This window comes from Amphimedon queenslandica, unplaced genomic scaffold, assembly GCF_000090795.2.
Source record: "Amphimedon queenslandica unplaced genomic scaffold, v1.1 AMPQUscaffold_13274, whole genome shotgun sequence".
Lineage (NCBI taxonomy): Eukaryota > Metazoa > Porifera > Demospongiae > Haplosclerida > Niphatidae > Amphimedon > Amphimedon queenslandica.
Genome location: NW_003546490.1, coordinates 96,888 through 111,030, shown reverse-complemented (window position 1 = coordinate 111,030; position 14,143 = coordinate 96,888). Strand labels below are relative to the sequence as shown.

Below are 14,143 nucleotides of genomic sequence, written 5' to 3'. Positions count from 1 at the left end.
CCAATAGTTACAAATCATTTTTGCAAGATCTTTTGAATACATTTCAATTTTTAATTAATATTCACTTTGATACTAAATAGTCATAGTGCAATGACTAGAATAAACAATTAAGAATTAAAGACACAGTGACCATCAGAGAGAGCAGAGAAAAGTTGTCATGTACATGTAGATCTGTTTATAATGAATAATGAATATAAGTTACAGTAGAAGTATATAGGAATGGCAAAAGAAACACCTGCAGCAAAAAAGAGAGATAAACACGTGGTAGGAAAGAATTATACAAGTAAATTTCAGGATTTCCTACAAAACATGCTTCGTGAGCTGACAAACACTACAATACAGTTGGGGCAACTTTGAAAATTCAAAAATCAGAAATTAATCAACAAAGTTGATAACAACATAAAGACATGTACAAGTCATGCACATCAATAAAACTATAAAAATGGACTTAGCTATTTTTGAAGACAAATTTTTGCAAATGACCGCCTTTGGTACAGTAATTGGCCTGGTATTTTAACAACTTTAGGACTTTGTAAAAAAATGCAAATTGGGGAATCAGCTCGAAGTTGATAAACAACATAAGGACATGTATCAGAAGAAAATTATAAAAATGAAGAATTCTTCCCTAGCCATTTTTGACAAATTTTGCCAATTGGCCTGATTTTTTGGCAACTTTATAAAAATGCAAATTTGACTGCCAGTTATATTATTCAACTAATATCCTTTAAAAATTAAAATTAAAAATGTACAGAATAAAATGGGTCACATACATGTACCTACTCACCAGAAAACACTGACAAAATATCATGGTAGCATATGTGTACATATGTGCGTACATACATGTACATGAATAATGTATAAGTGTACACTAATGATGGTGCCTAATACATACAAAATCCATATGTAATATGCATGTAGCTAGATTACCTTATCATTTTAATCAGGTTCAGCTAATATTTTACGTATCTAAATGAGGAGATTGGTATAAAGCAGATCAGTATTACATGCATCATTGATTCTGACCTGATATATTAGATGACCTGATTGTGCAGTTGGAACCAGTTCAAGAAACGATAAAGCTAATGGAAAGTAATTTTTATGCACAAAACATTCACCCATTGACAAATGACACTCATCTTTTTCCTCAGCACTCATAACTAGACATAAAGTAAACAGAAAAACAAATAATCATCACTATGATAGCAACAATTGTTTAATCTTTCTCATTCCTCTCCTTCCTTTTTTATAGCCACTATAAATACACTATTTTAGCTTTCCATGATTATTGTTAAAATGGTGAATCTTCTCATTTGGAAAAGGAAAGAGTATAATCATATACCATTTTGAGGTGCTCCTTGTGTCTCTGGAGCATGTCCAGTTTGTGTTTCCGTAGGCATGTACCTATTTAACAGGACTGACCAATAGTGGAGGCTCCATTCAATGAGCTCCTACATGCATACATTATTTACAATTATCAAAAATAAAATTATATTAACTAACATCTATAGATTCACTTTCATTGTCAGTGCTAGTTAATAAGTCAGCCTAAGAGAGAAAGTGAGAAATGGAAAGTGAAAGAAAGCGCGGCAACAATACTTTATCTTTAAAGTGTCTTGCTATGGTCAGTACTTGATTAACATGAGGAACGTATGGTCGACAACAATGAAACTCTGCAAGGAATGAACTGATACTCTTTTGAATAAGTAACTGCTCACTAATACTATTGAGGGAAAAAAGTGAGATTCGGGAAAAGAATTTAAAAGTACATAGATACAGAAGACTACAATGATAGGTTAAATACATGCATTGTTAGCATTACATGTACATGTAAACTGCATGCATGTACTGTAACATTCAACATCAAACTGCATTCAGGTGCCAATGCTGCATTGACTGCATGGCTAATGTGGAAAGAGTTATAAAGTAATCCTAAAATGTAACATAAGTCATTGAGAAACCTTGTTGCTAATTAATGCATGCTAATGTGATATATGTACCAGGCTTGGGTCAAATACAAATAGTATTTGTAATTAGTCATATTTAAATACTTTTGAAAGTATTTGTATTTGTATTTGTAATTTGAGTTTTTGTAACAGGAAGTATTTGTATTTGCAATTGAAATACAGCAGGGAAGTATTTCAAAATACAGCAAAATACTTTAAAATACTTCAATGTGAATGAAGATGCTGTTTGAGTCACAAAACTTTGAAACACTAACGTCCATTAAATGCAATACATGACTATAACTAAATATTATTGATTATACATGCATGCATAATAAAAAGAGGCTTTCAATTTACTTGATTGATTAATTCATAAAACTACGTAGTTAATAACTGTCTATACTTGAGAAGAAAGTATTTGTATTTGTAATTGAAATACATGTATGCAGCATTTGTAATTGTATTTAAATACAAAGCTGAAAACAGTATTTGTATTTGTATTTGTATTTGTATTTTTGTTTTTGTACAGTATTTGTATTTGTATTTAAATACTTCCGCGTTGTATTTGACCCAAGTCTGATATGTACTGTACATGTTAAGGTTATACATGTTAATTTTTATTTTTCCATAAGGTTGTGCATGTGACTGATGGTATCTCTTAGTGCTTAGAACTACAGTAAAATCATACATAACAAGTGAACTGATTGATGAATCAAAATTCAGATGACTTTTATAGTAAAACTACATGTAATACAGTATAATAGTTCCCATTTCAGATCTAGGCCAATCCAGGAATTAATACCGTATAGCAGGATATTTTCGTGGGGTCAAATTTTCGTGATTTGGGGTGGTTGAGATTTTCGTGGGTTAAATTTTCATGATAACTGTATTATAAGAGCCTTTGGCTTTAGCCTGGTGAGCTTTTTCTACCTCTCTCTCGACAGCTTTAATCGTTTTTGAAGGTACGCCAAGTGTACTTTCATCAAAAGTTTTTTTGGAAGCAGCTTGAAGTATTTCTCCATTTCATTGCATGCACATGGAGTACAGGACACGCCTATACCAAATATGTGCTAAATTTTCGTGTGTTAAATTTTCGTGAAAGTGTCATGGACACGAAAATAAGACCCCACAAAAATATCCCGCTATACGGTAGTCTTACAAAAGGGGTGGCTTTTCATTATAATGTAAAGTAAAACTTTGGCTAAGTCGTCTTAAAAATGAGGGATTTCTCGTCAGGGTGCAGTTTCTCAAGAGAGGGATTTACTATAGCATGAATTAAGTTATGATACATAATAATTGTTGTAAATACCAAAAGGTGCTAAAACTATACATTAAAATGTACATGTTCAAGTATGAGGTAAAATAAAACACAGGAATACATAACCAACATGAAGTACATTGTATATCATAGGATCAACAGTACTCAAAAAGTATATACATGTATGTACATGTACATCTGGCAAGATTGATGGTTTAGAATGTTCAAGTAAACATGTACAATGTACATTGTAAGTTTGTAACTCATAATTTTTTATAGTGCACACAAAGAAAAATCCACTGGTGTGTTCCCAGAGCAATGGAAGCTTTCTTCTGTTGTTCCTATCCCTAAAACCAAGCCCCCTTCTTCATCTCTTTTGGATTACAGACCTATTTCCCTTTTATCAATCATTTCCAAAATCCTAGAAAAGCATGTTCTTTCTCTTCTTCTGAATCATTTACCACCTAACAAATTTTTATCTGACTTGCAATTTATTTGGATTTGTACCACAGCGGTCTACTACTTCAGCTTTGATTTCAGTAATGCACCATATCCTCTCTCACCTTGATCAATCAGCAGCAGTATGTGGCCAATTTTTGGATATCAGGAAAGCATTTGATTCAGTTAGCCATTCACTGCTCTTGGAGAAACCTTCTAAGGTAACTATTCCCCCACATCTTCTGAACTGGTTCCATTCATACCTTACTGGGCGAACTCAGTCTGTTTGCATTGGTTGCTCTCACTCACTTCCTCAGCCAGTCCTTTTTGGAGTTCCTCAAAGTTCCCATTTTGTTCCTTATTTTTATTAATGACATTTCTCATTCCTCTCTCTCCTCTTCTATACTAAGCTGTTTATATTTGCAGATGACATTCTTCTCCTCCATCCTGCAGTCTCTACGGATGAATAGAAAGATCTTCAGGCTGATATTAACTCTCTACATAATTGGGCAAAGTCAAATCATTTGTCTTTCAATTGTTCCAAAACAAAGTACATGATTTTCTCTCATAAATCTCAATCATACTTTAATCGCTTGTCACCACTCTATCTTCAATTGAAAGAGTTTTTCAGTTTAAATACCTGGGGTTACATTTCAACTGCAACCTTTCTTGGAACATTCATGTCTCCTCATTGAAGAGGAAGGCTCGGAAGGTTGTGGGTCTCATTTATCGCCACTTCTATAGTAATTCTTCACCCTCCACACTACTCCATCTTTATACAACTCTTGTTAGACCAATCCTAGAATATGCCTCCGTAGTTTGGGACCCAGTTTCCACATCAGTCTCCTCTTCAATTGAAGGTATTCAGCATTTTGCTTTAAAAATGGTATCAAAGTCGTGGTCCACATCATACTTTGATCTTTTATCGGCATTTAATTTATCTTCCCTTGCACATCGTCACTGAAAGGCTAAACTGATCACTTTATTTAACATTAAAGAATTTCTCTTGTTTTCTTCATCTGACCCACTGAATCTATCCCCTCATCTCCCTACCACCTTTGTTCTAAGAATTTTCACGATAATTTTCAACAAATTTACTGTAAATCCTTGTCCCTCCTTCACTCATTTTACCCAACAACCATCAAACAATGAAACTCTCTACCACCATCTGTAAAATTGTCTCGGTCTCTTTCGTGTATTAAATATTTTATTGACTCTTTTGCTTAATCATTTACCCATTTATTGTTATTACTATTATTAGCTCCGGCTATGACAGACTCAAAAAATGGCTCGTGAATAATAAAAAAATTAGTGTAGGATTTTGCCTGAACTTGGAATGATTAATTTTTTTTCGGTTAGTCATTATAACAATAATCGATTGTACATAGAGTGATGCATCAAATGTATGTATATCACAACAGACTCTATATCTTTTTTATACCTCATGTTGTTGTGGTGTAGTCTCCTCATATTATCATATAAAGTATTATAATGATCAGGTAATATTATCAGCGGCCAAGACAACCATTTATCAACCAATAAAGAGCACAAATCATTAGTTTTGAGGTCTCGGGTAAACAAACTCACTGATAGTATTAAAAAGGCCTTAAAATAAAAGAAAATGCCAGTTTAATTATAATGCAACACCCACTTCTATATCATAACGACAAAGTGAAGAGGAGTCGCTTGTAAGCAAACTAAACGTGGACACATTTAACTCTGGGAATAAACCAGCCAGCCAATCAACTAATATAAAATGGCAAATGAGAAAGAGGAGAAAAGATAAGAGGGAAATAATTGATAAAGAGAGGGTTCTGTTGTGGTCATGTACTTACAAGGAGGTACCATGATAAGTTGTGATTTATAGACTAATGACAACCAAACAAGAGCTGAAAAAGCTTCACTATACTCATTAATGTAAGCTAGAAAAAGAAATAATAATTACTCAAATATACATGTACATGTACATTCATTATACAGTTCTTTTCATCTCTCCACACATGTACATGTACATGAATAAATACTCTTCTCATATTATTTCTAACCAGGCTTAACACACTACATGTAGCTGTTTCAACTTTTCTTTTCTCCCTCTCTCTTAATTACTATAATCACAAACTGCAACTAAAGCAATAATTGTCTCATATTTGCGTGTTAATAGCTTTGGATTCAATGACATCAGTGTGTCATCAAGTGCCAGAAATGAGCTCCTGCTATCAAAGCTTGGAGACAACTACAGGAGAGAGTGATATACAGTATAAATGTACATAATTACAATAGACATGTGATTGATACCTTATGTAGAGCAATTGCCAGTTCATCTGTTGATTTCTTAACACAACTTATAATGACATTCTTATTCTTCTTTTTTAATAATAGTTGTAACTGTCGAACTAAATAAAGAAAAGAAAACAAAACATACCAATAATTGGCAAATTTTTGCAGATGCTACAATTTCATGCAGAGCTACATGTACACCATATAATATCAAAAAATTAATTAAATTATTTAATTAATTATTCATTATTAATATTGTTATTATTACAAAACATGCTAAGTGAGCTACACAAAAAGCATACTTAATAGTAATAAAATACTGTATAGCAGGTAAATTTCATCTGGAAAAACACGGTTTTAAGCAGGATTGGATTTTTTGTTTATTTTATTTTCATTCTAAGTAGCCATTTTGTACACATATTCACTCCACAAGGAATGAGAAAAAACAAACTTAAACTCCAACAAAATGTACATATATATGTCAATACAAAAGTGTTAAATTTGACACAGTCATACTTGTAACATAAGAGCTTAATTAACATCAAACAAGTACTGAAATTTTATAAATTATAGCCCACCTGAAGTTGATAATCTTGCTGCTCCTTTATGATACCACCTATCCATCTTAGCATACTGGGATTTAGGAAGCTCTTTAAATAATTTCATATCAAGAGGCTGAGTATTGAGCGATGCAAAGAGACAAGTCATGCCCAAATCAAACTACATTGCATACAGATTAAAATAGTTAGAGGCTGAGTATTGAGCGATGCAAAGAGACAAGTCATGCCCAAATCAAACTACATTGCATACAGATTAAAATAGTTAGTCATAATACAAGAAACGAAGCAATTGTGAGTTACTGTATAGCCGCTTAATTTTTGAGGGTATAATTTTCGCTGTTTTTGCAGATTTTCCATATCCGCAAAAGTTAATTCTGTAAAATTATTCGTATCACCTTATAAACACGTGTACTTTAAAATAAAACCACAAAAGTTGATTCGCAAAAAATACTTGTGGCCTGATTCACGAATGTTTATTGCCTCAAAACTTTGTGGCTATACAGTATACTAATAATACACATGTACATGTATGTGACACTATAACGTGTTAATATGATCAATGCTTACATAATGCAAGGCAATATCAACTAAAGTGACATTCTATTACCGTAGAAGTGAATTATTTTACTGCCTTCATTATTTAATTTTTAATTCATGTGTTTTTAATTTTATGAAGTTTTAATTTTATAATTTTATAAACTCAATCCTAACTTTATTTTTAGCTACCGTTTACGTTCCAATTTTTGAGTGTTCAAAATTTTGTGTTTTCAATGTAATGTGCTCAAAAGTTAATATTCGTGTGAGCTAATTTTTGTGTTCTGGCCATAGTCTACATACAATAGAATGGCATTAGAGGTGGTTCAAATTTCGTGGATTTAAGGTGAGCATAAAAATAACGAAATTTAATACACTTCGAAAATTAAGACGCACACGGTAACAAAAAACTAACTTATTTTAATTTTACTATTTTTTTGTATCCTTAAAATAAAGTCACCTTAAAATATTCCACTTTATGATATTATTCTGAAAGAAGCTAGGCACATTATACTACTCTTAAACTCAATCACTTGATGGTAAAACTCACTTTATTTAGACAAAATGTAAAGAAGAACTGCGAAAATAGAAAGTAACAGTTTGACTTCAATTCTACCAGAATTTCTCTTGATAACAACTTATGAATGTTAACCATTTTTGTCAGATTATATAGAATGCAATCATATCTGAGAGACAGAGAAGAAAACAAGATGCACACATATACATGTAAGTATAGATCTACTGTACATGCATCAGAAAACATGCAGAATATAGTATACAGCAGAGAACAAAATAGAAAGAAGAGTACTTTATTAAATACAGCTCTAATCTTTGACTGGTAGTTCTCTGCTTCACTTCATTTGCCATTTCAACGTTAAAGGATTCAATTAAAATCTCCAGTAATGAAACAGAAACTTCTATCATCAGGAAACCTACACCAAAAAATCAATGAAAAGGTTACAAAATTATGAAACAGCCTAATTTTCACTTTAAATAAGAATAAGAAAACTGTACCTTCTTCAGCAGCATCACTTGAGATCATTGCTAACAGTTTCTATAAAGTAAATTGACATAAGTAACAATGAGCATGCATGTACAGTATATACATGTACATGTATGTTTACATGCACATGTACCTCAAGATAGTGTATAAGCAATCTCAGTAGTTCCACATTATTTCTGTAAGTTTTATAATGACACAGAAAACGGAATCTTTTGAAGAATGAATATGACTCTTCAATGCAGTCAGTAATGGAGAGAGAGAGTGAAGGAGATAAGGAGAAATGAGAGGCTATAGATCAAAGAAAAGAATCAAGAGAATAAAGGTAGACAAGAGAAAATAAGAGAAATTAGACAAAGAATAAAGAGAATGATAAAAGAAACAAACAAAGAAATACACAAGTGATGCTTAATACAAAATTAATACATGTATTTAAGATGTACATGTACACATAGTACCTTGGTCTAGCAGTCTGTGTAATAATTTCATAATAAGTAATTGATCCTCAGAGCCTTTCTTCATTCTTTCCTACAAACAGAAATCAGAATTGGTTTGTCAAATGCAACAAAATACTTACAATAATTTCAGATATCAATTTGACTCTGGCAACAACCAACTTTACCTACAAGTAAATGTGTATGTACATATAGACCAACAAAAACAAAAAAATTATGACATAATGTACTGACTTTTAATTTAGCTATGACAGGATGATTGGGATGACAACTAGTCAATATCTCAATCCATCCCTACAAAAATAATTTTTAAAGGAGTGGTTGGAGCAGCTACTTATCATTGTTTAATTCCTTAAAGTACATGTACAATTGTACATGTCAGTGTACATGTACAATTACATGCATGCCTCTCTCTCTTTTCCAATCTCCAATAGAATACAATAAGGCTTGTAGCATCTATATGTACATTTGCAAGTGCAATATTTCATTATGCTCTTGAGAGACCTTTTAAGCAAATAATGTCTCTGGCCTACTTGCTTAATCCCTTTCTCAATTCTCTAGTATGAGACATTGTCATTTGATTTACATGCGCCTCATCCACCTTTTGCACATGTTGCTATGGCTGGCCACAATAATTAATTTAATTGCAGTCAATATTAGTTAGATGCATTACTTTTAGATCATTTTCTGGAACATAATCTCTTTCACAATACAATTCACAAACTAAAAATGAAATAAAAAACTCACCTTCATCATTCACTTAATAGCTACAAGGTATAACTAACTTGATATTAGAACGTCAGGCTGGTCCTTTTTGAAATACAATGACCTAAAATCATTAAAATGAAATAACAAAGCCATATCACATTACAATAATGTCACATGCCTTTTATAAGCTATCAATGCACCATCTGTATCATCCTCACATTTATTAATATCTCCTAATAGCTTGTGAGCTTTATAGTCATCAGGTTTCATGGACAAATACTGACTTAAGTGCCTACAATTATGTACAATACACAGTAAAAACTTAAATAAAACAATAAAACATGATTTAAATTTAATTGCAGAGAGTGAAATTAATGATGAAAGATACATTATGACTCATACCTATAGCCATACAAGTACATGTACATGTGACAAATCAAGCAAACAAAATTTTAAACTACACGTAAACCCTTTAATAATTTTTCTGCATATATACAGGTATGTATCTGGTGTTTTATTGGCAATTCAAAAATAATGCACTTCAATGCATTTTATGTGATGTGCTTTTTGTCAATGGAAAGAATGACAAAAAGAAAGCAAAAATTAGCCAGTAAAATGCTTTTTAGTTAAGCAGTATTATCAATTAAAGCACTTAAAGCAGATGATCAAAATAGTTATTAATAATTCATGGTGAACCAGGGAAGTTACAAACAATTTTGATTTGGCAAAAAACAACAATCATAATAGCATACCTAAAAGAATATTGTAGCAATTTTCAGCATGCAAAGTGGTGAAATCAATTATAGGAATATTTTTACACTGTACTCTTGTTAATATTAATATCAATTAATGAGACACAACAAAAGTGCTAAATGGTACACAATAGTGCCAAATAGGATACAATCACTGCAGATTTAATAAACATCTCACAAGTTAAAATGTGAGCAGAAACATATTAATCAAAATTAGGAACAACTAATAATTATACATATGCAAGCCAGATGGAAATCATTGACACCCTCTTGTAGATCTTTATTAGGGTGCCCTCTCTTAGAATTAATGGTTGGGATAATTTAATATTTTCATAGGCTTGTATCTGAAACATGTGATTTGAGCAGGTGGGTACATTGTATATTTGCTTATTTCTATTCATTATTACATGTATTATAACTGAGTGTATAATCAATGTAAGAGCACAATAATTAATAGTGACACTACATGCACAATGTGGGTAGGTATACATAATGGGAAACTGTGAGGCGAAAAATGTCCCGCAATCAGATTATACAAGATCATACCTACTTCTACTTACCCTATTGCTGAACTATAGTGCTTTTCTTTAAAACACAATTGCGCCAATGTATAGCTTTGAAGTGAATCACACTGTGAGAAAATACAAATCAAAAATTGGCACCAGTATAATACACTCTTAGATATACCTCTTCATGACTCTTTGATCTAGCTCCAAAAGGACAAACAGCTTCTTCAGGACAACTCATCATAATACTGACTTCTACTATGCACTGTTTCTTTTATACAAAATCAACTTTTAGCAGAAATACGAGCTAAAATATGGAAGCAGCTTCATCTAGTTCAGCTCAAGCAAAAACGTCGTCACTCATGGCCAGGGATGGGCGTCACTCCCACTCACGTGTAGTGAGTCTGATCTAAGCTGAGTCAAGAGACTGGAGTTCAACACCGAATCTGACAGACCAAAAACCAAGTAGATACGTCATACAACTTGTCAACTTCACAGATTCAAGCTTTAAATGACTCCAGACCTTGCTCAAGCCTGAGGCTAGAGTATCATACCTAGATCTAAGGAATCAACAACAGTAAGTTAATGATTGTAGTATCTAGTTTGTCCTTCATTTTGAAATGATAATAATTAGATCTACATAAAGTCACTTTTCATACCGGGCGGTGTACTACTTGTAATTGTAGGAAAAGTTATAAAAATTGCCATAACTTGAAAGATTTTAGTTAGAATCAACCAACTTTCTACCCAGCATGATGCCGGTATCAGAAAATGTAATAAGAATTAGGGGTGATTATTCAGAAAAAAATGATGGACTATAGCTTTGTGGTGTTTTTCAGAATTTTGGGATTTTCTTAAAAATTGCCATAACTTTAAAAATGAAGTTGGAATCAGCTCAAAATTTCTACACAACATAAGAAGAACATCAATCTGTATCAGAAAATTTAATAGAAATTAGGGGTGATTTTGGAGTCATGTATCAGGAAATGTAATGAAATTTTTGGGTGATCTTGAAGCCATCTTTTGGCAAAAACCATGGGCTGTAGCCTTGGGTGTTTTCCAGAATTTTATGATTTTGCTAAAGTAGTTGTAACTTGAAAAATTGAAGTCAAAATCAGCCCTAACTTTCTACATACACATGTAACATAAGGACATCAATGTATGTATTAAAAGTTTGGGGATTCTGGAGCCTTTTTTCAGAAAACCTGGCTATAATAGCCTTGGATATTTTTCAGAACATTGAGACTTGTTGTAACTTGACAAATTGAAGTCGAAATCAGCTCAAACTTTGTGCACAACATAAGGACATAAATATGTATTTTAAAATGTAATGGGTAATTTTAGAGCTACATGTATTTAAACTATCGGCTACAGCTACAACAGCCTTGGATATTTTTTTAGAATTTTGGGATTTTATTAAAGTTGTCATAACTCAAAAAGGAAGTTGGACTCAGCAGAAACTTTCTACATGCATGTACATGTACATAGCATTAGGATATCAAAAAATGTATTAAAAATATTGGTTGATTTGGGATCCATTTTTCGAAAAAAGACAGGGGCCTTGGGTATTTTTTAAACTTTTGGAATTTTCCTAAAAATTATAATTCAAAAAAGTTTAATCAGAATCTAAGACATTTTACATATTTAATTTATTATTTTAGTAATTATTTAATAAACAAATCAGGAGGCACTTATGAAGACCCCACCAGCACTGCAAAAAAGACAGAAGCACTTGAAGAGAAATTGTTACTAGTAGTTGAATCAGCTCGAACTATTGGTTGCTCTGTTACTGGTAATAATTATGGTGGAGGAACTAACAAGATGAGACAAAGAACAATTGATAAACTAATAATAGGATTAATTAAAGTGAGTATGTATGAATTAGTGGGTGTGTTTGACCATGCCTCTTTCCCCTCCCTCCAGTCTCGTGTAGTCCATATGTTTGGTATGGAGGATGAGCCTTCAAGTACTTTTAATGATTTGAGTACTTTAATGTCTAAACTACTGGACTGTAGTGACACTAATGAGTGATGAGTGATGGAGGAGTAAGAGGTAAGATGCTTGTGTATTTAGTAATTAATAAGTTATCACTGTATATTTATAAAGTATGACTGTATCTTTTTGTTGAATTTTTTTTTATTCACTGTATAGCCATTAATTTTGGAGGGGATAAATTTTGCAAATAATTGTTAAAATTTTGGTTTGATTTGTGGCCTTGAGACATTAATCATAATTAATCGTGCATTATAATGGTATAAAAGTGTTGGGTTTAATTGTTGTAATTTTTCTTTCATTCAAAATTACCCATTATTATTGTTTTTTTTGACATCAAATTTGCCCAGGTTTAGGAGGAGACGTATCAAGATCATGGAGAGATGAATCAGTTAATGTTAGTTAGTAGATATAATGATGGAAGACTGATGGTAAGGACTGATGATAAATATACACCTCATTCAGTTACTGGATCATGGAGGGAGGACAAATAAACACCAGAGATAGGTACAGTGTCTGATAATACAGTATAGCTTTAATTTGACAGTGTTTCAAGACTGGTTTATTATACTAGGTCAATATATACAATGTCCCATCAAATGCTTTACATTAAAATTAAAGCGAGTTTAACTCCAGTGTCAATGTAATGTCAGGGCTAGCATAATATTGTAAATCTACCTTTATTTGATAAGCTATTTTCCTAATTATTAAAACCACTAATCAGTGATGTACATACTCATAGTACATGTAATGACCATTCACCGACATCTTTAGCTCTGGATCTGTGCTACATTCTAATTCAGTATTACATCATCCTATAGCTATTAAAGAGAGATTAAACAATTATCATTTTCAGTCACGACACTTGACCATAGTAACAATTGCATACCTTAGAGTGACTTTTAATTGTGGGTACTAAATTTTGCGATTTTAGCACAAGGTAGATTTTGCTGGTATTAAAAATTGCGATTAAGTAATTATTACTAATAGTTATATGGCATCATGATGTCATTATTAATAATTGCGAGTATTAATAATTGCGATTTTTAACCCAAACGCAAAATTTGCAATTAATAGTACCCGCATTTAAAAGTAACCTTAAGGTAATAAGAAAGGGTATACTTGCCATTCACACATGCAAAATCATCATATTTATTTATTATAGAAAATTATTAAAATTAAGTGTTCCCAAATTAAAGTATTGTACAGCACTGAAAATAGTAACATCACAACTGAAGCATGAAATTGTACTATAAATGAACACGTGTATTGTTACCATTACATGTTATTAACACTTTAATTCTCTTTTTCTCTTTTTGTATCCACAGAGTACAGACTCAGTAGGCCTAGTCTTGATGCTAATTTGTCATATGAGGAGAGGGCAGCAATTATACACATGTAGAAAAGTAGAAAAGCTGAGAGGGAGAGGAGAAAGAAAGAGAAGCACTTTCTGTTTCTAAAATAATAAACACTCGTTATTATTATTATTGATATTATTATGAAAAACAAAGCATAACTAATAACAGAGAAAAACAAAGAAGGGAAAGGAGAGGGAAGGCCCTATGGGAAAACTAAACAAAGCAAAAACAAATCAAAGAAACTATACATGTATTAAGAAACAAATATTATTATTATTATTATTATTATTATTATTAGCATTAGCATTACATTTTGTGTATTCTCAATCTAACTGTTTCTGATTCTTCATTATTAATTCAAA

The 14,143-nt window shown here is 32.0% G+C and overlaps 1 protein-coding gene and 1 long non-coding RNA gene across 3 annotated transcripts; one reads left to right on the top strand and one right to left on the bottom strand.

Moving 5' to 3' along the window:
* Positions 1-41: 41 nt before the first annotated feature.
* Positions 42-10,840, bottom strand: LOC109583864 (RANBP2-like and GRIP domain-containing protein 1). Of its 2 annotated transcripts, XM_019999366.1 has the most exons (24): positions 10,613-10,840; positions 10,486-10,556; positions 9,352-9,465; positions 9,251-9,294; positions 9,139-9,188; positions 8,700-8,759; positions 8,588-8,632; positions 8,469-8,538; positions 8,147-8,301; positions 8,025-8,064; positions 7,819-7,942; positions 7,561-7,696; positions 6,495-6,636; positions 5,935-6,032; positions 5,746-5,872; positions 5,475-5,561; positions 5,291-5,385; positions 5,081-5,244; positions 1,597-1,720; positions 1,501-1,545; positions 1,340-1,448; positions 1,024-1,157; positions 928-966; positions 42-235 (listed from the first exon to the last, which is right to left on the bottom strand). In XM_019999366.1, the coding sequence occupies exons 1-23, from the start codon at positions 10,673-10,675 to the stop codon at positions 937-939; spliced, it is 2,127 nt and encodes a 708-aa protein (XP_019854925.1). In that variant the 5' UTR covers positions 10,676-10,840; the 3' UTR covers positions 42-235; positions 928-936. The 2 variants fall into 2 exon arrangements, with proteins under 2 accessions (XP_019854925.1, XP_019854926.1); XM_019999367.1 differs by lacking the exons at positions 10,486-10,556; positions 10,613-10,840 and having other exon boundaries at positions 9,392-9,466.
* Positions 10,841-12,369: 1,529 nt separating this feature from the next.
* LOC109583865 (uncharacterized) lies at positions 12,370-14,010 on the top strand. The gene is made up of 3 exons (XR_002185728.1): positions 12,370-12,483; positions 12,774-12,930; positions 13,752-14,010. It is a non-coding gene; the product is annotated as an uncharacterized LOC109583865 (long non-coding RNA).
* Positions 14,011-14,143: the final 133 nt, after the last annotated feature.